This window comes from Pseudorca crassidens, chromosome 14, assembly GCF_039906515.1.
Source record: "Pseudorca crassidens isolate mPseCra1 chromosome 14, mPseCra1.hap1, whole genome shotgun sequence".
Classification (NCBI taxonomy): domain Eukaryota; kingdom Metazoa; phylum Chordata; class Mammalia; order Artiodactyla; family Delphinidae; genus Pseudorca; species Pseudorca crassidens.
Genome location: NC_090309.1, coordinates 67,406,082 through 67,432,848, shown reverse-complemented (window position 1 = coordinate 67,432,848; position 26,767 = coordinate 67,406,082). Strand labels below are relative to the sequence as shown.

The window sequence follows — 26,767 nt, the reverse complement described above, 5'->3', positions numbered from 1 at the left end:
TTTGAGAACTTGCATGTCTGAAATGTCTTTATTCTACTCTCACCCTTAATTCATGACTTGGCTGTATACAGAATTCTAGGTTGGCACTACGTTTCCCATTTACCCTCAGCATTTTGAGGGCACTTTACTAGTGCATTCTAGCTCCCCAGTATTGAGAAATCCAACCAAGGCCTTTCCAACTCTTGGAATGAGTTCCGTTTTTTTTCCTCCCTGAAAATTGTAAATCTCCTTTGTCCTCAGGTTTCTAAAATTTCACGATAATGTAAATTAGCATAAGTCTATCTTCCTTCATTGTGCTGGTTACTGGATGGGCTCTCTTAATCTCAAAATATATGCCCAACAGTTTTGGGAAATTTCTTGAATTATTTCTTAATAGTTTTCCTTCTCTCTCTTTTTTCTATTCTTTCTTTCTGAAACGTCTATTATTTGGATCTCCTGGGCTGGTCCTCAGATTTTCTTGTATTTTCTTGCTATTTTTCCCCATTGTTTTCTCTTTTTTTAAGAGAGCACCTCAAGTTTCTTTCAACCCTTCTGCTTTCACAGTTTTAATTCACAAGGCTTCATTTTTATTCTTAGACTGCTTCATTTTTATAGCATCCTGTTCTTTCTTTAAAGTGTGATAACTCATCTCTCTGATGAGCTAAATGGTAGCTTTTGTTTGTTCGTTTCATTTTGGCTTTAATTTACTTCCCCATTTATAGCCTCTTTCCCACAGGTTGCTTTTGGGGTTCTTTGATTTTTTTCAGTCTTAGTCATCCTACATGATTTTTATATGTCTCAATTCCATTTTTGCTTTCCCTTAGCACTTTGTCAATTGTACTTCATTTTATCTTTTATTATCTGTCTCCCCCACCATACTGTGACCTTCTAGAGAGCAGAAACAATGCCATATTCTTCTATATGTCATCACCCTAGGGGCTTGATAAATATTTGCTGGATTGAATTTTAACACTTGTAAAATCTTTGGGGATAAGTCCTATATCTTTTTCAACCTGATTTTCCTACAACACCAAGAAGCAAGTGTTATATTTGGTGAGACTACCAGAAATGTTTTCTTTTTTGAACAGTTTCCTACACTAGATCTGAAGTATAATGTTTCCTAATTGAGCCAATTAGAGAAGCCCTTAGCACATTCAAAGTGGGAAAAATGGGGAACTTCTGCTTCTCCTGAAATGGTTGACTTCTTTTTTAACAAGAATCTATGCATATATAACTAATATGGTTATAAAATTAAGATTTAAAAAACTTAAAAGGTAGTACCCCCAAGGTAACTTGGTTAATTTTCAAAATGACAAAAATATATGTCATATGAGAAGGTTCAAAGCAGCATTATCCATGAAGCTAAAGACTGGAAGCAACCCAAATGTCCTTAAAGTGGTGAATGGAAAACAAAAAATGGTCTATTCATACAACGGAATATTCTTCATCAATAAAAAGGAATGAAGGAATGATCCATGCTAAAACACGGGTGAACCTCAAAAACATTATTCTGAGAGAAAAGAAGCCAGACAAGAAAGACTACATAGTATATGATTCCGTTTATATTAATTGGCCACAAAAGGAAAATCTGTAAAGACAGAAAGTAGATTAGCAGTTGTCTGGGCCTGAGGGGTAGGAACAGGAGTGACTGCAAATGGGCATAAGAGATAATTTTGAGGTGACTGAAGTGTTAAAAAAACTGGATTGCAATAATGCTTGCCTGACTCCTTAAATGTTCTAAAACCGTTAAATTGTAGAACAGTTGACCCTTGAAAAATATGGTTTTAACCGTGTGGGTCCACTTATAAGCATATTTTTTCAATAAAGATATTGGACATTATTTTGGAGATTTGCAACAATTTGAAAAACTTCACAGATGAACTGAAGAGGCTAGAAATACCAAAAAATTAAGGAAAAGGTATGACATGAATGCATAGGATATATGTAGATATTAGTCTATCCTTACATAGGTATAACGTAAGTGATTTTAAATATAAAATAATATGTTAGTTTTCTTACTGTTTTATAACTTTGCTTTCAAAGAATTATATTACTGTTCAGTATGCCCCTCTCTTGTAATTGGAGAAACTGCCTCTCAGCCTATCATCACAGGGAAGTGGGTTTTTAAAAATGTAACAATGTTTTCAGTACTATATTATGTCTATGACTGTAATCATATACTATATGCCATAAAAATTACTGTGTGTCATAAAAATTTTATAACGATTCATTCATTAGTGTATAGGCTAGGCTATCCTGAAGCAATCGTATTGATTACACTGGGCTACCATAAAGCAATCATACTGCTGCTTCTTCGTTATCAATGCATGAATCACTGTATCTGTAAATAAACATGAATTTCTCTTTCACATTATCTTTTCATTGTTGATGTCTAGTGTTAGTAATTCAAATAACATCTACAGTGTTTTGTATCATATAAGATAATATTGATGTAGGTACTTACAGACAGACGGTTCATCCTATAAACAGATCATGTAAATTTACAGTATCGATAAATATAGTACAGTACTGTATTTTCTTCTCCTTATGATTTTCTTAAGAACATTTCCTTTCCTCTAACTTATTTTATTGTAAAAATACATATATAATACATATAACATATAAAATATGTGTAATTGGACTGTTTATGTGATTGGTTATGTTTCCAGTCAACAGTAGGCTATTGGTAGGTAAGTTTTGGGCGAGTCAAAAGTTATACACAGAATTTTTTTTTTTTTGCGGTATGCAGGCCTCTCACTGTTGTGGCCTCTCCCCCTGCGGAGCACAGGCTCCGGACGCGCAGGCTCAGCGGCCATGGCTCACGGGCCTAGCCGCTCTGCGGCATGTGGGATCTTCCCGGACCGGGGCACGAACCCATGTCCCCTGCATCGGCAGGCGGACTCTCAACCACTGTGCCACCAGGGAAGCCCAACACAGATTTTTGACTGTGGGGTTGGGGGTGGTGCCCCTAATGCCTGCGTTGTTCAAAGGTCAACTGTCCTTCAAATGGGTGAACTTTATGTTATGCAAACTATATTTCAATTGAATTATTTTTAAAAAGGTAAATCAAGTCATTATTTAAAATTCAAACATCACAGAAATGCATGATATAGAAAATGACAGTTAGTATCCCCCCTTAATCCCACCCAGTCACTGTTTGGAGTATGGTCTATCAGACTTTTGTCATGCATATCATTAAACACACACACACACACACACACACAAATTAGTATTACATTCATGCACTCAATGTCACCATACTATACATAAAGTTTTGTAACTAACTTTACTTGCTTGGCAAAATATCCTGCACCAGAAGGTTGAGTTTCTAGTCAGATAAGTAATATGATCACTTCCATGCTTTAGAGAATAACCAAGGATGGAGAACCTGAAGGTGGGGACCAAGTAGGAGGCTATTGCAACAACAGGCAAGGATTGAGGAGGCCTATTCCCGCATGTGCAAACATGCTATGGGGCACACCCGTGACCTCCCAGTCACCCCGGATGCAAGGGCACATCCTACATACACCGAGAGAGAGGTCCTGGCTGTTCCCGGCATTGCTGTAGTGATCCACCTCCACAGCCACAATCTTCCCCGTCTTCATGAAGCCAACCTGAAAAAAAGGAGAGTGAGTTCTCAACTGTCCCCTTCCTTTGTCTGTCTCTAGCCATCTCCTCCCACTTACGCTACCTGGAGAAAACAGAAAGAATAAGACATCCCACCACAAAATAAAGTCGAACTTAAGAGATCACCAGACCTCACAGGTGAAGAAGAGAGGAACCAACATCTCCCCAGTGATGGACCCTGGACGCCCCTTCTCCCTACACTCCTCCTTCTTCCTCCCTACTCCTGGCTTCTGGTTCTACCAACGGAAGTGAGGAGGTAGAAGAAAGAACACGGGTCATGATAGGTCAGGGAGGGGAGGGCTGGGAAGAGAAACTAGGAGAGAAACTGGAGACTCGCTCACAGCTTTTGGCCAGAAGACAGCAAAAGTTACACCTTGCACAAGCATGAAAGTGCTTTCACATCCCCAACCTCGTGTAAACTATCTAAACAAACCCTGACAGGCCATTTCATGAGCAAGGAACCTGAAACCCCACAAGACCAAGTTACTTTCTTGGAGCCCACAAAAATTTGGGAATAAGAGAAATGCAATCCCTTTTGGTGAGTTAAATCATGGAATAAAGTCAGAAGAGGCCAAAGAGGAGATGTTCAAAGCCAACTTGTGGAGACAGAGGGCTCCCAGGTTTATAGCACCAGACTGGGACCTGTAAGGTTCTACTGGTGTGTAGAGAGGAGGATGCATGGTCAGAACAGTAGTTGGTCATCCACAGAAGCCCAGAAAAGGGACAGTCCCACAGGGCACTTGGGTAGTGCCCAGCCATACATGTTCTGGCCAAGCAGGCACCCTAACAGCTTATACCTGACCAGGCCCCTGGAAAGTTGCATTTCTCATTGGAGATCACTAAGTGGTCATTCTGACTTTGACATCAGGCTGTAAACACATTAACATTAGGCCATCCTGTGGGATGGATTCACCCCAGATCTGCTGACAAATCATGTTTCCGAGCCTGAGTGGACAAGGACCAGATTTGGACCCCAGCGAATTCACAGAAGTCACGCACAGCATCCCGTGGCATCTCTTGGGAAGTGGCCTGCCAGCCTCCCCCAGGATCACCCTCCTATGTTGCTGTTGGTTGATTTGAATTTCTCTCCTTGTTATTCCTTCTTTGAATTTCTACAGGCAGTCATGACAAAAGTCAGAGTGTATCCCAGGATCCCTGAATCTCTATCCCCAGTTTCCTAAGCAGAGGGCACTGCCCACCCGACACAGCCCCCGACATCTAGAACCTTGTATCTGGCCAAGAAGGGGTGTCTGCCGCCAGTTATCAGCATGTCCTCATCGCGATCCAGCATGCAGCGCACCGGGTAGCCAGTCCTGGGGGAGGTACCAGAGCATGAGAAACCTCTACAACAGCCCAGCCCTGTGAGTCTCAGGGATAAAAACAGCAAGGAAGCCTTCTTTCTCCACCTGGTACACTGGACTGCTTCGCTCTCTAGACACTGTGCTGGACAAGGTGGGGGGCATCCAGGTGTGGGGTATGGGGTGTGGAGTGTGTCCTTACCTTTGGGGTCCTCACAGCCAGGTAGGAGAGATAGGACATGGACACATGCATTTGAATACCATGAACCAGGTGATGTTGCCCTCACCCCTATGCCCACGAGTTCTAAACACCGAGGGCTGTGAAAATTTGAAGCAAGGGGAATCTACTTCCCAAAGGGGGGAATCCAGGAAGCCTTCCTGGCAGAGGCAGCCTTATTCCTCTTCCCAGAGCCCACTGGGGGAACTCACTTGTATGCAGCCAGGGCCACAGCCACAGTCATCACGATGCCCCGGGTCTCCTTCCCTCCAAAGCCTCCTCCCATTCTCTTCACTCGGACCAGAATCCGGTTTACTGGAACCCCCAACATTTTTGCAACAAAGGACTGTGGGCAAAAGAACAAAATACTCCCAGTGAATGCATATGCCACCTGGACTTACTTCAAGCCTGACGCAGAGCCTACCCGATACACAGAAGCCTAATTACTGCTATGAACTCTGAAATTCCTTGATTTGAGAATCCCCCTCCTGTCCCAGGGCAGCCCTTGGGTAGTGGTGCCAGGGTCTGGCGCACATCAGCCACTGTGCACTGAATTCAGACACTTGTTTTTTTTGGTTGTTGTTGTTGTTTTGTTTGTTTTGTTTTCTTGTTGTTGTTTTTTTTTTGCGGTACGCAGGCCTCTCACTGTTGTGGCCTCTCCCGTTGTGGAGCACAGGCTCCGGACGCGCAGGCTCAGCGGCCATGGCTCACGGACCCAGCCGCTCCGCGGCACGTGGGATCTTCCCGGACCGGGGCACGAACCCGTGTCCCCTGCATCGGCAGGCGGACTCCCAACCACTGCGCCACCAGGGAAGCCCCTAGACACTCATTTTTAACCAGAGGGGTGAGCAGCTGTTCACAGCCTACTTTCAGAGCCAAAATTCATTCCATTTGGCCAGGAACTGGTGGGTCACGAGGGTAAGACCAGCTGCCCAAAACACTGGCAACCACTGTCCTATTACATGCAATAGAGAAATGAGGAATATTTGAGCCACTGCAGCTAATGTAGTGGTTCCCATGGCTCTCACTTAGCACAACCCCTTCATTTAATAGATGAGGAAACTGAGGCCAGATATGATCTGACCAAGGCAATACAGCACTGGAATGATAATAGCTAACATTTTCTAGGCTCTATCCAAGTTTTAAAACTCATCTAATCATTACAACGTCCTGGGCAGGCCCCATTTTATAGATGAGAAAGTTATATAACAAGCTCAATGACACCAGCTTGTTGGTGACAGGGCCTGGCTTCGAACCACTACCTTCACATGCCCTCCTGGATCAGCCCATGTCTCCCTCTTCCCCGGCCCCTTGTTGACCCACTGGACACCTACCTGGGTATTCATGGTATTCTGTGTGGACACAAAGAGCTCCATCTCCCCTGCCTCGCCTTTCGGGACAGCAATGGCACAGTGAGTCTCCAGATAGAAATGCTCTTGGCCACCGATGTACAACTCGCCTGGAGAAGCAACAAGACTCCCCACAGTGAGCCCGATGCTGCAGAGGCGGTGAGTTTGCTTAAGGAGAGAATGTACTCATGCAGGGCCCTGTGCAGTTACCAGCTGTTCACAGGTACCCTTTCAGTTCCCCAACTGGGATGGAAAAGGGTCTCAAAGTCTTAGCCATCTGGGAGCTGAACCCCCGCACGCTAACAAAGAGATCAGAACGACACTGAAATGCATCAGGTGGGAAGCTCCCTTCCTGCTGCAGCCAGCGGAAATGAAAGCTTTTTAGACTATCATTGTAAAATTTTGGAAAAAGTAAAAAAGGAATTAACAGATGTGATTCAGAAGCTGAAAATAAACAGCATCTCCCAGACCCCAAGCTGTCAGTCCAGCTGGATAGCTGGCATACTAGTAACTTAGCGATGTACAGAAACCAATGTAGAAAACCATCGCCAAAGGGGGCTGTTAGGCAGCCTTGCTCTGGGGTGAGAGCTCTGGACCTAATTTCCCAGTGCGGGAGGGAAAGGGGGAGGAGAGGAGAGAGCACTAGCTGGAGATGGGTGAAGACTGCCTTCAGGCAGATGGGGAGGACCAGACTCTGTGTAGCCAGAGGCTGGGCAGACCCAAGACTGGTCAGACATCTGTGACCTTTTTTTTTTTTTTATAGTCTTTATTGGAGTATAATTGCTTTACAATATCGTGTTAGAGACATCTGTGACCCTTATCTTCCCTAGACAGTCTTCCAAATCCAACACATTATAATGTCTCCAGAACCACTTAGGTATGTCCAGTCTAGAGACAGGAGAGTAGAGATTAAGACGCTGAAGTTCTTTCCCAGCCACCTGTCTAGTATTTTGTTACAAACAACAGAGACTCTTCTGTTAGGAAATGTCAGGAAATCACTCCCTTGCTCCAGGGCTCAGGTACAGCTCTTGAATTTAACTCATAAACCAGGGCCACCCCATTCCCACTGCTGCATCACGCGGCCATACCTGAAACAACATTATCTGCTTCCGAAAACCCCTTCTTGAGGTCTCCTTTCTCAATCTTCAGCTCAGATCCATAAAAGGAATTGTTTTTTATAGCATCCTGAGGATTAAAACGAAGCTTCAGTGACTTGGCTTTAAAGGACAGAAGGTGGCTTAAAGGGATTGGGGAAGAGAAGCTCTTGGAATTATTACCTCTCTCTTCCCACATAAGTCACACAGCCATCTCTGTAAGTTTCTTATATAGACTTAAAGCTCAATTGTAGCCCAAGGTGTCCTATTTCTCTATTTCGTTAGATATAGACATACAACCCTGGATCTTGAGGAAAGCAAAGAATCCCTCAAGGAACCAGCTGGAGCTGAAACTGGGAAGGAAGAACGCAGCTTGGCCATTTATGGACTGAGTCTAGGATCATGATGGGGAAGGATTCATAGGACCCACAATCGCAGGCTGGAGGAGATTTAAAAACTTATCGGGTCAGATTCCACCTGCTGTTTGAATCTCCTCTAGAGGATCCTAATAAAGGTGTCTCCAGGAACAGGTAGCTCTCCCCTCTCCAGGCAGCCCATTCCCCAGTTACCTCAATCGTGATAATGGCTGGAAGATCCTCATAGGTGACTTTCACTCCATGGGCGGCTCTCTGTGCGTGTTCTGGGGTGTTGGCGACCACAGCACCAATGACGTGCCCAACACAAGTCACCTAGGAGCAGAGCCAGATGGTTAAAGAACATAACATGCTCCTCGTGAAGCAAATTATTTCTGATTGTTCAAAAAAGCAAAGGAAGTCTCACCCCCATAATTTTTTAAGGTACATTTAAGGAATGTCCTGAGGCCTCTTCATGTTCTTATCCTACTATTTGGGGTTATGTGCTTCTTCATAAGTGTTTAGAATCAGTAGAACTGGAATAGGACTTGGAGATAACTAGTATCTGATGGCAGCCTCTTGAGAAGCTGCCCAGGATAAAATGTGGTGATTGATTAGTGATGTCTGCCATGAGCAGCAGAATGGAAAGCAGGGCACCATGAAGTGTATCTGTCAACTCAGATCTACCCCAACACCCTTGTTCTTCATATTAAGAGATGGAGACCCAGATGGCAAGATCACAGTTGCCTCACTACTAGACCATGACTAAATCTTAACCCTTGACTTCCAGTTTTATTTTCTTTCTACCACTCTACTCTCTTTTATCTTCTGTTTCTCAGATTTATACCAAAAGTTTCTCAAAGGCAGCAATCATGTCTTATATTTCACCTAGATGCCCCAAAGTGGTCATTCCCCAATACTGGTTCTTAGACGTGATGACCTATAAACCAGTTTTTTTGGTTGTTAGATTTATAGAATAATTAATGATTATTGTTTTCTTTTCATTTAATAAATTCAGTTACTACAGAAACTTCATGGATCTCTTTCAGGGATAATTTTTTCCTAACATCCTTCCAAAAATAAACAAAAAAATTGTCCAACTCATCACTTGGGAAGATGAGATTTCTGACAATAGGAACCAATACTTAACATGTCTTGTCTCTGATAATTACCTCTTCAGGACCCAGTTAAGCTCTTGACTTAATTGGTTAGCCTAGTGGTTGTTGAACCTGGCTGATTCTCACTAACCATAATGCTAGTTATGGTCTTAGAGGCTCTTGAAGTTTGTAAAGCAATTTGTCTTCTATCAAACGCTCTCCTTTTAGAGTCCTTGTATCTCAGGTTTATAGTTTTTCATTCCCTCCTTCACTTTTAGCTTAATAATAAGTTGAATTTGTCCTTCAGCAACACCTATCAACCTCCAATTTGCAACATTTGAGCTGTACTGGAATTATAAAATGACTGACAACTATCCTATGAGTATACAGGTTTTTGTAGCAGCTCCCTTGAATGTTTGGAATTTTTTTTTTTGGCAGAACTCCATATATGGTTGAAATCAATAGATAAACTTTCATGTAAGTGAATTATCAATACACATAGTGGTGGTATTGTACTTGTAATTCCTATTCTGTTTGGTTTGTTTAGTGTATTTTATTTTCTTTTAATAAAGGAGTTTAATATTGTACACTTAAGAACCTGATTGTTTCTTAAAATACAGTCACAGGCCTTTTTTTAATGCCACTTTGGCATGGAGTCATCCTACTATGTCTTATACTATGTACAAGCTGCAGCCATCAATGAAATAAATAAATAAACATTAAGTTAAAAGTAAAAGTGCTACCAGGCATATTCTATCCCTTTACTGATTGTCCTGAATACTGGCTAATTGGATGATGGCCCTGATATGTGCAAATGTATAATCTTTTCAAGATCAGGGATTTGGAGGAAAAAAACACAAATTAAAACTTAAATACTCATTCCACTAACTTCATATTTTTTTTAAAAAAAATCCAAGATGTACCTTATCCTTTGCAAAGACTGTCTCATCATTAAAAAGTCCAGTTTCATTACTCCCAGGAATATCATCAGCGGAGAGAAAGCAAACAAAGCCTGGCACCTTCCGAGCTTCTGAAATATCAATGGACCTGCAAGGAGGAGGAGGAATGTGAGGGGCCAGGGAGGAAAACAAGCAGAAGACCTGTCACCTGTCACCTGACTGAGTGATGAACTATGCTCTGCTTCTACCTGTGTATCAATAATTCTTTCCCAGAAGATTGTATAATAGAGAAAATTTCTAAAATATCTTCAGCTATACTTTTTTTTTTTTTTTTTTTTTTTTGCGGTACACGGGCCTCTCACTGTTGTTTCCTCTCCCATTGTGGAGCACAGGCTCTGGACGCGCAGGCTCAGTGGCCATGGCTCACGGGCCCAGCCGCTCCGTGGCATGTGGGATCTTCCCGGACCGGGTCACGAACCCGTGTCCTCTGCATCGGCAGGCGGACTCTCAGCCACTGCACCACCAGGGAAGCCCAGCTATACTTTTATATCTTATAAATCTTGCTCCTTGTAGTTCCTCATCCAATCCCATCCATCCCTTCATAGGGAGAACAGATACTATCATCTAGAACAGGGATCTATACCCTCAAAGGGTCTATTGATAGAATTCAGGGATCCATGAACTTAAACTGGAAAACATTTTCATCTTAAAAAAAAAAAGACCCATTACCCAATTGGATAACTTTGTCTTCTTTTTGACAGTTTTTCCTCCACCCTAACACTTCCCTTTTCTACCTCCTATCCTATCCTATCCTATCCTATCCTATCCTATTTTGCAAATGCTGATTAAATGCTTACCACGTGGAGGCCACTGTGCTGCGTGCTGTGGTAGATATAAGATGAATAGCACACGTTCGTCCCTATGGACCTTGTACAATGCCCTATTTTGGTCTCCAAGTACAAGAGAACCGAAAAGCATTTACTCTGGAGAGCTCCAACACCCACATCACAGCTAATACCTATCCAGATTCAGCACATTAGGGCCTTTGCTGTACCACTCAGTTTCCTCATCTGGAACATGGGGATAATAATATGACCTGCCTATAGGGTTGTGGCGAGGAAGAGATAGGGCCACATGTGTAAAATGCTTTAAACCAGGCTGCAGCAAATATTGTGTGACATGAGTGTTTTTATTATCATCACCATCATCATCGAGGTAGAAATTCTTGCCATTTGGGCTCTCAAGGTTCAACAAATGGGTACAAGTGATTATTCTCTGCTGGGTCCTTTGTGGACACTATCACTGATCCTCACAAAAGTACCCTATGGAGAAAATGAGAGCTTAAGCACACAAGCCAAGGTCAGGTTGCTAAGCACTGGAATAGGAAGTCAATGCCAGGCACTCTAAGGCCTCCTTCTTCCCTTTGGTGCTGACTCAAGTTCTCCTGAAGATTTGCACTGAAGTTTAGCCCAATATCCACAGTGAAGATCTAAGAAAGGCCTTTCAGCAGCTCCTCATTGCTTTTTCTGGCCAAGTGTAGTGTCCCTGTTCAGCACCCCAAGGCTTTCCTGATCTGGCCCCTGCCTATCTCTCCAATGTCATCCCCCCACCCTCCCAGCACCCCTGAGCCCCTCACGTCTCCTGTTTCTCTCCAGACTGGTTTTAAAAAGAGTTCCTGTGTTCCTCTCTGGACCGGGAGGCCCTGGAGGAGGCTTGTCGTCGTGGCATCTCCAGGGCCTGGCAGGTGTGTTCCCTGCACCCCCCTTCCCAAGTGTTTTGACTGCACGCACTTGATCTTGGCGTGGGCCCGGGTGCTGACGACAAGCCGGAGGAAGAGTTCATTCTCGTAGCGAGGGATGTCATCGCAGTACACAGCCTCCCCAGAGGCCTGCAGGGCCGCGGCCAGGTGGGGCAGGGGCCGGCCCACCATGTCCTCCTCAGACTGACCCTTGGGCACCTCCTGGAACAACATGGCCACCAATCAGGCTGAGCTGCAGAGACACTGTTCCCCTAGAGGCCCCAGGGAGCCATGGGGAGCTTCAGGCCAAAGCAAATGTGAGGAGTGAGAATGGAGGAGGCAGGCGGGGAACAGGGTGAAAGAAACAGAAGGCAGGTAAGAAGGCATTGAGAAGAGTGGTCACAGTATCACTACACAGTCAGCCACGGGCAGCCGCCCAGGACGCCCCATGGATACCCACATCTGCAGATGCTCAGGTCCCTTATATAAAATGGGGCAGTACAGTTGGCCCTCTGTATCCATGGGCTCCACATCCACAGATGACGGCTGACTATATGCAGGAGCAAACAAAACAAGGAACCTAAATGTCCATTTGTTGAGAGTTGCGTAAATAAACTATGCTATGCTCACAGGATGGAATAACACACAACTGTCAAAAGATAGTTCTGAAGAATTTTAATTAGGAGGAAAGAATGCTCATGCTAAGTGTAAAAGCAGGACATACAACATTGTATGTGTGGGTAATGATTCAAAATTCTGTGGAAAAATGTTATAAATATAGTACAGATATGTCCATATATGCATAGGAAAAAATGGAAAGAAGTATACAAACATATGATAATGATTTTCTCTTGGAGGTGAGATTTGGGGTGATTTTTATTTTCTTATGTTTTTCCATATTTTTCAAAATGTTCTAAAACGTATTCAGTTTATAATAAAACACTGTTTTGTGTGTTTTTTCAAAGTAATAATAATGATGGCTAGTAGTTATTGAGAGTTTACTATATACAAGGAACTACCTAAGCTATTCACTTTTATTAACCCATTGAATCCTCAAAACCATGCTGTGAAACAGGGGCCCTCATTAGCCACATTTGCAACTGGGCATAATTAACTTGCCCAAGAGGCACCGAGAGAAAGTAACTTGTCCAAGGTTACACAGTTATGTGATAGCAGAGTTTGGATTCAAGTGCTGGCAGTCAGGCCCAGAGTTTATGCTTTGGACCATTACAATCTAGAGCAGGGGTCTACAAATCATGGACAATGGGCCAAATCTGGCCCACTCCCTGTTTTTGTTTTGTTTTTTTGTTTTGTTTTGTTTTGTTTTGCGGTACACGGGCCTCTCACTGTTGTGGCCTCTCCCGTTGCGGAGCACAGGCTCCAGACACGCAGGCCCAGAGGCCACGGCTCACGGGCCCAGCCGCTCCGCGGCATGTGGGATCTTCCCGGACCGGGGCACGAACCCGCGTCCCCTGCATCGGCAGGCGGACTCTCAACCACTGCGCCACCAGGGAAGCCCCACTCCCTGGTTTTACAAATAAAGTTTTACTGGTGCATAGCCACACGCATTCATTTATATATTGCCTCTTGCTTCTTTTGTGCTGCAATGATGGAGTTGAGGAATTGCAGCAGAGACTATGAGGCCCACAAAAATCCAAAACATTTACAGCTGACCCTTTAACTAATACCTCTCAAAAAATTACTGTTGATATAAATAGGGTTTTAAAAATTTTGTTTAGTTTACATGCTCAAGAGAACTCCTAGCTTTGCACATTAGCCCTGCAGAGGAACTAGAAAAAAACAAAATGGGGAAAAAATGCTTTTTAAGGAGCAGGTGAAGATGAGAGGAATCCCAAGAGAGAAATTTAGGTGAGCAAGGGGGGAAATGGCTGCATTCACATTAATATAATTCCCATTTCCTTCACTAGACATTTATGTACAACGGTAAGGAGCTTTAAGCACCCACATACAGTGTGAGTCGGTCACTCACCAATGGTCAGCATCATCTGAGGTGCCCTGCAAGGGCCACTGATATTAGCCACATACAGTCTGTACTCACTTGGAAGAGCTGGATGTTGGCCGGAGGATCTTTGTGAAAGAGTAAGGTGGCGCTGGAATAGGTGGGGTCCAGTTTACCACACTTCTGTGGAGACAAGATAACAGAGGTGATCATGACTATTTCTATCATTGGTCCCATCCTTGGTTGTTCCCAAGTGGTAAAAGTGACAACTTTCTCATCTCCTCATTTACACTCCTGGTACTGGCTGGATCTATCTCAACATCCGAACGTGGGCTCTGACAGCTTCTCTTTCCCCACCCCTGCACCCTACTTCCTCTGACACACCAAACCAAAGTTTCCCTCCTTCCTGTATTTATGCATGTTGCTTTCTCTGTTGGGAATATCCCTCTCCCTCAGTCTTCCTGGAAAAGTCATCCTTTTTCTCCTCAATTCTGTGGGAAATATTTAGTGGTAGGGGAAATTCTCATAGTATCATCTCAACAAAATTAAGGGGAACGTGAAGCTCTCTATGCAGTATGACATCAAATCTATTCAGAAAATGATATATCCAGATCAAAAGATAGAAGATGATAGATATATAGATAGACAGATGGAAGGACAGATAGAAAGAGAGAGAGACATTGAGCAGACAAATAGGATGACAGACAGATGGACAGATAAACATAGGAAAAAAGATGAGAGAAATAAGGAAAAATATTAGCAGTGGCTTTATCTAAGATCTGAGAGTAATTTTAATTTTTTCTTTATACATTTTTGTATTTTCTAAAGTTTTCCACAAATTTATTACTTACATAATCAGAAAAAATTAACTATTACAAATGTTTATAAAAAGGGATCTCACTCTGCTGCACCCACAGCTGTGAAGCCTTCTCTCCTTTGTGCCCCACCCCCCACTCCATCTCCTCAGTTGTCACACCAGGCTGACCTTTATTGATCCCGTTCTCTCCCACACTAGGCTCTCCGCTGCCACCCCTAGTGCACACAGTACAATCTTATGATGTAACAGGTGCAAAATAAATACTTGCTGGCAAACCCATCTCAGGAGTTAAGACTCTACCTCAACTAGCATCCTCTCCTGGATGCGCATCTCCCCTGGCTGTAGTAGCCCCACCTCACGTTCTCATCACATCACATTCCCATTCTAACTACACAACCACAGCTGTATCAGCTACACTGCTGGAAGGATCATCTGGTCTACCCGCCCCCAGATTTTTATAGCTAAGACATAGAAAGAGTGGTGACCTACTCAAGTTCTCACCTAAGGTAATGACACAGCCAGGACAAGAACCCACATCCCTGACTCCCAGCCCAGTGCTCTGCCTCTCAGCCACCCAGTTGGCTCCCATCTCCGTGTGGCTCCTTAGGCTGTGTCCCTGGTCCCTGCTCCTCTGTCCTTAGACATCCAGAGGAGAGGAACGTTTACCACCTGGTCCACGGCACTCTCCTACCCTGGCCAGCTTCCCAGATCCCTAAACACAAGTGCAGCAGGAAGTCTTTGCCTTGCCCAGGCCCCAAACTCACATCTTCTGAGTCCTCTTTGCCCAGCTTCTGCAACACTGTCAGGTAGAACTTGAAGAAGAAGCTGAGGGTGAGGGTGCGCCGGAACTCAATCATGCCACCTGGGGCGTCTGGGGACAAGGGCAACTCCTCCACCAGGCCTGCACACACGTCCTGCAGCAGCTTCTCATTCCAGAACCTGCCAGAGAGCAGGCTGTGTGAGAGCACTCCCACCCAGCTCTCAGAATCCATTGTGTGAGTGGTTTGCACAGGGCCTTAGAGTCATGAACCTCAGCTCAAAATGTGGCTCAGATACTTACAGTTATGTGACTTTAGGCGAGTTACTGAACCTCCTTGAGCCTCAGTTTTCTCTTTTTTAAAGATAGATACAATTTTTTAAAGACCACAAAAATAATAATAGGTAAATAATAGGTAAATCTATTGAGTTCCTATAATGTACTAGGTAATGTCCCAAGTGATTTATATGAAATGTCGTTTTCAATTTAAATTAAAAGGTATAGTCGGGAAAATTTTCATACTCATTTTACCAACGAGAAAACTGAGACATGGAAAAATTAAGTAACTTGACTGATATTACCCATCTGTTAAGTATTGGAGCCAGGAATTGGAACCAAGGAACCAAACTCCAAAGTTAAGCTTTATCTATCCGTATGGTTATTGTGAGGATTACATAGGACAGTGCCAGCAAAGTGCTTGGTACAACTGCTGCCATATAGTAGCCATAGTAATAGCAGTTGCTATAATAATAGTGTAGCAGCAGTAACAGTAATAGTAGCAATAGCAATAGTAGCAGCAGCAATACCAGTAGTAGTAATACTAACAGTAATACTAACAGTGACAGAAGCAGTAATAGTAGTAGTGAAAGCAATAGTAATAGTAGTAGAAGCAGAAGTAATAACAGAAATAGGAGAAGCACCAGTAGTAATAGCAAGAGCACCAGTGATACTACTGGTAGTAGAAGCAGCAGCAGCAGCAGTAGTGATACTATTAGTAGTAATAGTGGCAGCAGCAGTGCTAGTTGCAATAGTAATAGTTGTAGTAGCAGTAACAGTAGTAGTAACAGCAATAATAATAGCATTAATAGTAGCATCTTTAAAAGTAGCAGCAGCAGTAACCCCAGTAGTAGTAATACTAGGAGTAACAGCAATAATAGTATATCAGTAGTAGAAGAGACAGTGGTGGTAGTAGCAGCTATAATAGTGGCGGTAGCCACAATAGTAATATTAGTCATAGTAGTGATAGCAATAGGAATAACAGTAATGGTAGTAGGAGAACAGCAGTGATAACAGTAGCAGAAATAACGTGAGTAGCACAGCTGTAGCAATTGGAGTAGTAGAAGCAGCAGCAGTAGTAGCAATAGTAACGGTCGTTGTAGCTGCAGCAATAGGTAGTAATAGTACTAGTAATAGCCGCAGTCGTAGCAATGCGAATAGTAGTACAGCAGCAGCAACACGATTAATCGTAATACCACCAGTGGCAGCAGAAATCACAGTAGTAGTCGTAGAAGCAGCTACAGTAGTAACAGTAGTAGCAGCAATGGTAATACTGCTGGTAGCCATAGTAGTAGCAGCAGCAGTGATAATATCAGTAGCACCAGGAGCAGTTTTATTTTGCCGTTAGCTCTTACTTCAATAGCTGTTTCTGCGTGGTCTTGAGGGCTGAGATCGTTCTGTCTGCCATTCCACCATAGCAAAGGGCCAGCTCCTTTACCTGCGCGGCTCCTGGCTGGAACAGGACTCTCATGCCACAGGTCACCTTGGCTATGTCATCTTCTCTGCGGGAGGCCTGCTTGAATGCTGAGAAAAACTCACCCTGAAAATCACAGAAGAAGACCTGTTTCCTCCCTTGTTTTGCAAGGACTGCAAAGTGAGCCTGAAGCAGGGACACAGGTGGGGTGAGGTGGTGAGACCATCACAGAGCAGCCAACAGCTGGTGGTAGAGGTCAACGATCGGGACATAACTACCACCTTTCAGGAGAAGTTCCAGATAATGTTCCTGGAAGCTGGGAAAGGCCAGGATTTCTGCCTATCAGTCTGGAAAATGGGAAATCAGGGACACAGGAGAACTGGGTGCTCTCAACCAAAGAGCAGGAGGGGACAAGGTGCTTAAACGAAGGCTCCTGCGAGACTGCGGCAGCCCCACCACGGCTTCCCCATCCTGGTGCCTGGTATCATGTCCACCCGGCCTCCCCAGAGCTGTTCTGAAGGCTCCACTGGCCTGACCACCTCTCAAGCAGGTACAGTGTGATGCCAAAGGGTGTTTGAGACCCAGCATCAGATGGAGGTGTTTGTGGCTTCTGCAGATGCTCTCCCTGCCTTGTGTCTCCTACCAGTCTACTGGCTGTGGTTAGAAATCTTGTTTCCTGAAAGAAAGACTCACTATGAAACAGTAGCTGCCTTTGTGCTTTGAACATACATTTCCCCCAGATCCAAGCCAATCTCTGTCATTGGAGATAGGAGGAGAGCGTGAGTTACTTTCCAGGTAAGAACCAGCTGTTTCAGGTTCTGCTCGAGGTCTGAACTCACCCTGGCACCACAAGTTCTGATGAATGTCAAAGGTGGGAGGTTTAAGGAAAGGTTTATTGGAGAAGCAAGGAGGCCCACTGTTGAGGTTCAAAATGGCCCCAGGCTTTTGTTGAAGAAGCCATGGAGACCCCTCCTAATGAGAAAGCTTGTCTAGATTTCTGATGTCTGACATGGCCCTGGGGCAATCAGCCCAGAGCTTGAACTCGGTTCTGGAACAGAGGTTCCAGCCGCTCACTCCCAGGACTGTGCTCGTCCACGGCAACATTTTTCCCGGGGTTCATGCAGCGTCAGCATCAGGTCATCAGCTGTTCTTTCTTGAGAAAGACCTAATTCTGGGTATTAAAACCTCTTTTCATTTATAAAATGTTTTTTGTTAATGTCCCTACCTGGCAAAATAAAAACTGGGCAGTGCTATGCCTGTTTCCTCTTCCTTTCCCCACCTCATAATTAAAAAAAAAAAAAAAATCTACTGATCTGTGAAATACAAAAACTCTGGGAATCCCTGTTCAAAACGGTCTATAAGGACAGGCTGGAAAATCATTAAGAAACCACTACAGGGATATAACTGCTTTAATTTAATTAGTATTCTCATGAAGGAGGTCAAAATCAGCAAGGGCAAAACACGCCTTGTAACACTCGCTAAAGCACAAGCTCTGGTAAACCCTTAATACTCTCCTTTACAGCTGGTTCCTGGCTCTCACAGATCACTTTTCTAAAAGGCCCACTGTGGAATGTGTAGGACAAAACCACACCAGCTCAAGACACCACAGGCCCCAAGGAACAAGAGCAAGGCGGCCAGAGGAGCCCAGACCTGCCCCAACAAGCCAGAAAACCCTCTCGTGAAGCAGAAATCCATCCAAGACAACACAGGGCAAGGTCAGGGAAAAAGCACCTTGTCAAGCCCAAGGTCAGCATGTGAGGACCTGACTCACAGGTAGCTTCTCTACCCAGCATGCAAACTCCACACTTCATCATACGAAAACTGGGGCAGGGATACTCCACAACTAGTTGTGTTCTTGGAACTATGTCACTAGCACTAGCTGGTGATCTCCACCAGCTCCTGGATATCTTCCAGGAACCTTATGAATTCTTTCTTTTCAGTCTTCGCAATAACCTGCACAGTCAGTAACATGGGCCCATTTTACAGATGAGGAAATTGGGGCTCAGAAAGATGAATGACTCACTCAGGATCACACATCTACCTCTCTGGTTTCATTGATTATGCCCTGTGCCCCCATATTACTCAGAGAGTAATATGGTTGGTTAAAGGCAATGTTCAGAGACAAGAACATCAATGTTAAAGTGAAGAGATGCTAAGTTTGGCTCCCGAGGCAGGCTCTGGTCTCCCTGTCTGGAGCCTGGCAGGAGTAGGGGTGATTCAGGATGTTTCTGACAGCATCTCACCTCCCTGCTGTAGGGGATCTCAATGGAGAGCAGTATCTCCTCTGGACCTAGCAGGGTCTTTCTGTAGCCAGGGAAGAAGGTGTGATCCATCCGAACCGTTCTTCTGGTGCCTGTACAGAGGCAAGACAGAGAGGGACCAATGTGAGGAAAGCATAAGACAGACCACCAGTGGAATTCTCCATCCTGGTCTCTGATGCCCACAGTCAGAGGCAGTGGCTGGCACAACGGGGGCCAAGGTGCTCCATTTGAAATCCTTAAGCACTGGTGTCCTGGTGACTGTTTAACAATCAGTTCTTTGAGAAAAAACCCTGATTCAAAGCATTTGCTAGTTTATGTGGTATAGATACTCCTACCACAGCCAATGTAAAGCTAAAAGAGCAACATTGCTCAGTGTGATGTTGGAAGGAGGGTAGCAAAGAGTTGACACAGCAGACCTGCCCTCCTCTGAAAGTCCTGCTTACAAGGTTGGCCACTAGCTATCCTCTGGGACCTTGGATTTCAGGAGAGTTCCCACCATTCCCTGATAAGAACGGCTCACTGGGCCTGAAATGTTTGTACACATCATATGGTTTATGCTGAACACCTGACTTTCCTCCTGGGAGTCTGGACTTCTGGTACGTGCCAGGCAGAGTTCCATGACCAGCCCCCAGTAAAAGCCCTGGGTGCTGAGTCTCTAACGAGTGTCCCTGGTAGACTACCCTTCACATGTGTTGTCACAGCTCAACTTACTACTGGGGAGATTGAGCATGTCCTGTGTGACTCCCCTGCGAGGAGGCCCTGGAAGCTTGTGCCTGGTTTCCTCTGCCCCATGCATCTTTTCCCTTTGCTGATTTTGCTTTCTATCCTCCTGCTGTAATAAGTCATAGCCATGAGTAAGACTCTACGCTGAGTCCTGTGAGGCTTCCTTGACCTCCTAAGAGTCATCAAACCCAGAGGTGGTCTTGGGGACCCTCCAACGAGGAAAGATGGACAGGAATACACCCATATGCAGCATTTCCCTCTACAAATATAATAAATGGAAATAACCTCAAGGGCAGAGACAACTGTAAAATGAAATAAAATAATTGGGAAATGGTGAATGTTGAGTACTTATTACCTTTGTTTTGTTTTTTTACATCATTATTGGAGTATAACTGCTTGACAATGGCGTGTTAGTTTCTGCTTTATAACAAAGTGAGTCATCTATACATATACATATATCCCCATATCTCCTCCCTCTTGCATCTCCCTCCCACCCTCCCTATCCCACCCCTCTAGGTGGTCACCAAGCACCGAGCTGATCTCCCTGTGCTATGCAGCTGCTTCCCACTAGCTACCTATTTTACATTTGGTAGTGTATATAAGTCCATTACCTTTGTTTTTAAATATACTTTATTTCATTGTAAGGTTATATAGTTTAAGTTTTAATAGCTGCCATGTTTAACAAACGTTCAGGTTCTCTGAAAACCCAGCAATCAGCTGTGGTGAGCAGTGTACTCTGGCCCCAGCACACACCACTAAGTAAGGCATCTGGCTGACAGGTCCTGTTGTGAATTCTTAATAAAGTGATGGTCCAGCTCTCCTGGTCCCCAACCTGGGTACATCTCCCTTTGCAGCTGCCAGAGATCCAAACTTTAGGACAGCTGCATCATTGAACTTTGGGCTCTGCTTCTCCAGAAAGTGACCTACCTTGTGAGACTCCACCCCATCCCCAGCCCTCTTTCCTGACCACTGTATGAGGCAGCTCACCTCTGGACACGATGGTCAGCTTGGTCCCACTGGCCATGAACACAGGGTTGAGGTCGGAGATGGGGCTGGCTGTGATGATGTTCCCTCCAATGCACTAGGACAAGCAGAGAGCGCGTGTGAGAGAGCCCACCCCAGGAAAGCCCTGCTCACACAGCCGGCTCCCGAACACACAGAAGGTGGGGGACACCTGCTGAAGGGAGAGCTCTGAGGTTCTCCACCCCTGTGGAGACACAGGATCAGCACAGTAAGAACTTGGGCATTCGGGCAACATGCAAGAGATTCCAGTGCCTGGGGTTGGCTCTCAGCTCTGAAATTTACCTGTTGGTAAACCGGGATCAGCCCCTTTAAATTGTTTGTTTGATCGATTTCACCCAAACTCTTTCTGAAAGGGTTGATGTGGTTTATCACAGAGGCCATAGCGATTTAGTAAAAGAGAAATAAAAGGTAAAGATCAAGGAAAATGAGGAGGAAGTCTTAAGGATGAACAGTGTGTTCTAACTGAGCTTCCTTGGCAAAGAATGTAAGGAGAATCAGACACAAGGTTCCTATTATTAGAAAAGAGGAAGAGAACCAGTTGTTCCAGGGAAAAAAAAAAAAATCCTTCCCAGAAGTAGATTGCATCTGAGCTTGGGAACTCAGCAGAGTTTTCTGGGTTTATGTCTCCTTATCTGTAATCAAAGGAGACAGGTGCCTGGCGTAGGGTGATGAGAATGGGAGTAGGTTGTTTTGCTTTGTTTTTTGTTCTAATTTAAAACAACAACAGCAGTGGAATGGGAGGGCCAGCTTTTCTCCCAACTCCATCAACAACTGTGAGACTGAAATGGCGCCAGGTGTGAGAACGCCGTCTGCAAACCCAGAATCTGGGGGCTAGTCTGAAGACTTATTACAAACAGTCAAGAGGTGGGCCTCTCCCTCCTCTCAGGGGGTCTACCTCTGGTTCTCTCCCCAGCTCTGATAGGCAGTCCCCCTTCCTATTTCGGCTTCTCCCTAACTTATCTCTCATTCACCTGCTGGCAGCCTTGGCCAAGTCCAGGAAGAGGGGGGCAGGTGGCTCCAACCTCAGGGGTAAAGACTGAGTCACAGCGTGGGTGCTTCCAAGGGTGGCCCGCAGGCCACCTTCATCAGAAACACCTGTGGGGCTTGTTAAAACCTGACCCGTGGGCTCCACTCCAGACCTGCCGTCAGACGCTCTGAGGGTGGGGCCCAGGAATCTGCATTTTCAACAAACACCCCAGGCAATTCTAAGCACTTAAGTTTGACACCCATTGGGTCTGCAGCAGAGTCCAGACTAGCGCCCCTCGCCTTGCGATGAAAACGTGCATCCTGGGCCCCTAAATAGGGACTCACCGCCACAGACTTGACCTGCTTCCCGGCAAACCAGCGCAGCTGCTGCAGGACGCCTCTGAACACCTCTGTTTTCTGGGTGGGAAGCTTAGCAACCGCATCGAGCAGCGTCTTTTCCACAGAGTTCAGGGGGCAAGCGGCTCCGAAGGAGATACCTGGGAACACACGCTCGGAATGACAGCGATCCCCGTCACAGCTCAGAAAGCACTTCCGTACACAGCAGCCCCACTAAGGCTAAACCAGGACGCACATCCTTATATGGATGAGGAAATTAAGGCCCAGAGAGGTCAAGTGACCTACCCAATGCCACACAGCTAATAAAAGAGCCAGGACTCAACCCCAGGCCTGCTGACCCTACAACCAGAGTGCTCGTTTCTCTAAACCAGTGGTTCTCAACTCAATAAAATCAGATCTCTGAGGGTGAAGTCTTGGCATTTTTTTTAAAAAGCACCCCAAAACTCCCCCCACCTACCCCCTATTTCCATGAGCGATTCTAACATGCAGCCAGGATAGAGAACAACTACGGAGAATCCCAAGCCCCTTGCCCGCTGGCCCCTACCATGGATGCCCCGAGGAGGAGGGAACTGAGGGTGCCCGCCTTCCCCATGCAGGGCGGCTCCCAAAAATGCAGGCGGCAGCGGGAGCCAAAGAGGAGTCTTTCCTGGCACTCGCCATCCCCCCGCATGACCCACCTCCAGCGTCCCAGCCCCTCTGTGGGCTCAGGCAAACTTCCCCTTACCCTCCAGTCCATGCTCCACTGAATTCAGCTCAGGGATCCAGGTTGGGCAGATGATCACAGGAAACAGCTGATTCTTAAACTTCATCTCAATGCCTGAAGAGAAACAAGAAGCCTCAAGTTATAGGTCTGTTGTTTACCACCAGGGCATTTTCCCCCACCACCGCACACAGGACGGAGGACACATTCACGATCATAACATGCTCCGTGGGTGACTTGGGGGTGATTAGGGGTGCAGTGGACAAGATGTGAGAGTAAGTGCAGTTTCCGCACAATCAGCCTGAAAGCTATGTCTTTCCCTCTCAAAAAAACCCATCGGAATTCAAATAAGATGAACTCGAATTCGTGTGTGTGGTGTGTGTGTGTGCGTGTGCGTGTGCGCATATGTGCGTGCGTGTTTAATCACAATACTAGAAAAAGGGCATGAAAATAAGTCAGGAACGCTTGTAAGCACTTTACATATTTTAACTCAATCCTCACAATAACACTATGAAATACTGTGACTTTCTCTATTTATAGATGAAGAAGCTGAGGCACAGGGAGGTTAAGTTTCTTGCCCAAATTACACAGCTAAGAATGGGCATATTTCAGCACCGGAGCAATTATTAGAATTGGGATGTAATAGTAATATGATATGAAAGTCTAACATTCAGACAAAACAGGAAAATTGACTGAGGGAGAAAACTTCAAATTGGCCTCCCGGTCCCCAATATCTGTCTGAGTTCTTAAGGTGCATGGCTTGGTGGGACTGAATGTCTGTGTCTGGTTTCTGTCCTTCCGGTGAATCAAGTAAGAAACCTCTGCGAACAGACCTGCTTCTGTTCCTCAGACCCAGTTAGCACAGCACCTCTCCCAGCCTCGCCCACAGGGCTGTAGATGGAAAAGGGTAAGAAGGAAATGTCTGTGCATCACCCCCCGCCGCCGCCCCTTTCCGGTGCTGTTGAGGGTCTCTGAAGGGAGGCGCAGGCTTTGAGGAGTCTGGCCTGTTTGAACATCAGCTCGTAGGTCAAAGAATGCAGATGGAGGCACTAAGTGGCTCATTTTGATAAGGGGTTCTCTATGACCCACTTCCCCCGACATCATGGCAGTAGGTGGTTACACTGTGCGGAGTGTGTGTGAGGGAGGGAGGCAGAGCTGTGGTTCTCCATGACCCACCTCCCCCGACGTCATGGCGGTAGGTGGTTACACTGTGTGGAGTGCGTGTGAGGGAGGAGGTAGAGCTATGGCATGGTCTTAAGCAATTATTTCTAACTTGGAGCTTATAATATCTTTGTGAATGCCTTTCTCTTAGAATCTAACTGAGCCCAGGACATTGTGTGACTCGTGGCGAGGAACATGTCATATACCCAAGGACCCCAAATATTCTTCCAGCCTGTCATTCTCCACCTTAATTCATGGGACCCTGGGCCCTTGGGTCATGGCTACACAGGCGAGCCATTGTGGTCATATCACCTGAGGCACGTCTCACAGGCCACCCTGCCATCCTGATGTGTCACATTACTGCAGCAGGGGACTCTGCACAGCACCTGTGCTCACAAGGGTGGCCCAGCTCAGCACTTCACCAGCACAGACCTGAGCCAGGCCCTCCTCTCTGTGGCTGAAGAACCAACCAGAACCCAGGGTTCGGGGGGGTCCCTCCAGAGCCAGAGCCAGGAGTCCCCCACAAGCTGGACTTGGCTGCTTAAAAGCATGTCAAGTTCCCCCAAACCAGGGTTCCTCTGAGGCAGACCTCGGCTGTGCTACCATCCTCTCCTTGGATCCCCACTGGGCTTGGGTCCAGCCAAGTGGAAACGGGCCAGGCCAGGTTTATAAATGGATGGAGACGAGCAGGGACCTGGGCACCTCTGCTCCTGTGTCTTCAAGGACCAAGCCCGAGAGCTGCACATCTCGTGTCTCCTTGACCTGTTCACGTACTGCGGGCCTCAGGTCCCAGGTGGTGGTACCACACGGCAGGTGGCCACACTCATGGGCAACACAGCACAGTCACACTTGGACATCTCCTCTCCCTAGCCTTACCACATCACCCCCAGAAAAGGGAGGGCAAGAGAGTGACCTTTATGGAACCCCTAGTGTCCATCAGGCACCGGCCCAGACACGTAAGCTACGTTGCTCCCTCCGCCTTTAGGCTGGGAGACACTGAAGGGAAGGGGTCTGGTCCAGGTGATCTGGGTACCCCTGGCTCTCCCAGAGTACCCAGCGCAGAGCAGGCTCCCTGTCAGTGCTTACGGAGAACAGTCAGCAAGGAGTTCAGTTAGTACTCAGGACAACCCTTAGAGGAGGTGTTACTACTCCACATATGAAATGGGGAAGTGAGGGCAAAAGAGGACACACAGAGGACACACAGCCACAGGGGCTGAACTGGGCAGACTGGCCCAGGGCCACCCCACGCCCTTACCAATCTCCGTGTTCCCCACCACCAGCTTGGCCTCAGGGTACTGCGCTTTGAGGTCCAGCAGCTCGTTCAGGGCCGAGGCCTGGATCCAGGTCACACGCTCCCCTTCAAAACGCAGCTGCTTCAGCGGAATGTCTTTCAGCCTCTGGAAAATGAAGTTTTCTTACTGTGCTGCCTCTTCCTCCCCACTGCCATTCCCAGGGCCATTGCTTTAAGTTTGCAAGGGGATCAACTCTACTATGGATTTGTTTAATACTGAATTCAGATGGAAAATGCACGTCAGGGGAGAAGGGAGGGAGGACACCACGTATCGAGGCAGGAATTACGTTGCAGCTCTTTTATAGACATTATGTCACTTAGTCTTCAGAAGATCTCAGTGAAGGAGGCACTGTTAGTCTCATCTTTTACAGGTGAAGGAGGAAGCTGAGGATCAAGGTTATGTGACCTGCTGAAGGTCACTGTCTCCAGGAGGTACGGGAGGTGGATCAGAAGGGAAGGCAATGGAAGGTTGGCTCTAGAGCATGAGGGGTGATGCGGGGCTGAGAGAGAAAACCCCCAAATCAAACTGATGGGTTTTCAAGGTTTCACAGAGAAAGATACGCTGGCGGTCTGCTGCAAAGCCGTTCCTTCTGGCCTGCTGAATTCCTAAAGCAGCCTTCGTGAGCTCGCCACCCCCTGAGAAATCCGCACTTGAGAAGCCTTGAGAGTGGCTTGATTATTATTATTATTTTGGTCATGATGTTGGAGTGAAGGAGCAGCATCATCAAGGTGAGAAAGTAGGCGTGAGAGGTGTCCTTAAGACATGGCTGCAGGCCATGGACTGTGTCCTTTGAACACAGCTCTCTTTGTTTGTTTGTTTCGTATATGAATGGACTGCTAACAGAAAGAAGAATGGCTTGCTTGAGGGCTTATACATGAGATTTAGCCAGGAGGTCACCAAATACTTCTGGAGCTCCTGTTACTGTACACAGTGTGCCAAAGGGATCCACTCCCTCAGAGTGACACGTGTGAGAAGGAGAGAAGTGTGGGTCCCTGTGGGAGTATGTGGCACAGGGACTTGACGTTTGGGTGTCAGAGAAAGGAAGGGAAATTCAGGCTGAAACCTACAGGACAAGGAGGACACAAAGGCCCCAGTGGGTACGAGTGGGACCCAACAGGTCTCCAGGGGCTCATGGGGCATCACCTACCAGCAACTCTGGGGGGAAGATGGGTTCCTGGGTGGGATCCAGGGGCATGAATTCCTCTGGGTTGAATAAAGATGGCGAGAGAGTGACCTGCTGGAAAAGGGGACAGATGAGTGATACACTGTCCCCTCCTTTAAAATGCCCCACAGGGCTGGCCTAGCCCTCTGTCCAAGCGAGCTCATCCACAGACCCCAGCAGGCTGGTGGAGGAGCTGGTATCTCCTGGGAAGAAGGGACAAGGAGGTCTTGACAGAGGTTCCAGGGCT

At 46.1% G+C, this 26,767-nt stretch overlaps 1 protein-coding gene across 1 annotated transcript in view; it reads right to left on the bottom strand.

Annotated features, from left to right (window-relative positions):
• Nucleotides 1-26,767, bottom strand: part of XDH (xanthine dehydrogenase) — a 60,606-nt gene that overhangs the window by 16,310 nt on the left and 17,529 nt on the right. Inside the window, exons 8-24 of the mRNA XM_067703333.1 lie at nucleotides 26,506-26,595; nucleotides 25,322-25,463; nucleotides 22,930-23,022; nucleotides 22,194-22,345; nucleotides 20,847-20,940; nucleotides 19,119-19,228; nucleotides 16,817-17,001; nucleotides 15,193-15,367; nucleotides 13,711-13,794; nucleotides 11,704-11,873; nucleotides 9,938-10,061; nucleotides 8,134-8,253; nucleotides 7,559-7,655; nucleotides 6,456-6,580; nucleotides 5,334-5,467; nucleotides 4,832-4,919; nucleotides 3,507-3,593 (exon numbers count right to left, since the gene is read on the bottom strand). Coding sequence (XP_067559434.1) covers nucleotides 3,507-3,593; nucleotides 4,832-4,919; nucleotides 5,334-5,467; nucleotides 6,456-6,580; nucleotides 7,559-7,655; nucleotides 8,134-8,253; nucleotides 9,938-10,061; nucleotides 11,704-11,873; nucleotides 13,711-13,794; nucleotides 15,193-15,367; nucleotides 16,817-17,001; nucleotides 19,119-19,228; nucleotides 20,847-20,940; nucleotides 22,194-22,345; nucleotides 22,930-23,022; nucleotides 25,322-25,463; nucleotides 26,506-26,595 — 2,070 coding nt within the window. The remainder of the gene's footprint in view (nucleotides 1-3,506; nucleotides 3,594-4,831; nucleotides 4,920-5,333; nucleotides 5,468-6,455; nucleotides 6,581-7,558; nucleotides 7,656-8,133; nucleotides 8,254-9,937; nucleotides 10,062-11,703; nucleotides 11,874-13,710; nucleotides 13,795-15,192; nucleotides 15,368-16,816; nucleotides 17,002-19,118; nucleotides 19,229-20,846; nucleotides 20,941-22,193; nucleotides 22,346-22,929; nucleotides 23,023-25,321; nucleotides 25,464-26,505; nucleotides 26,596-26,767) is intronic.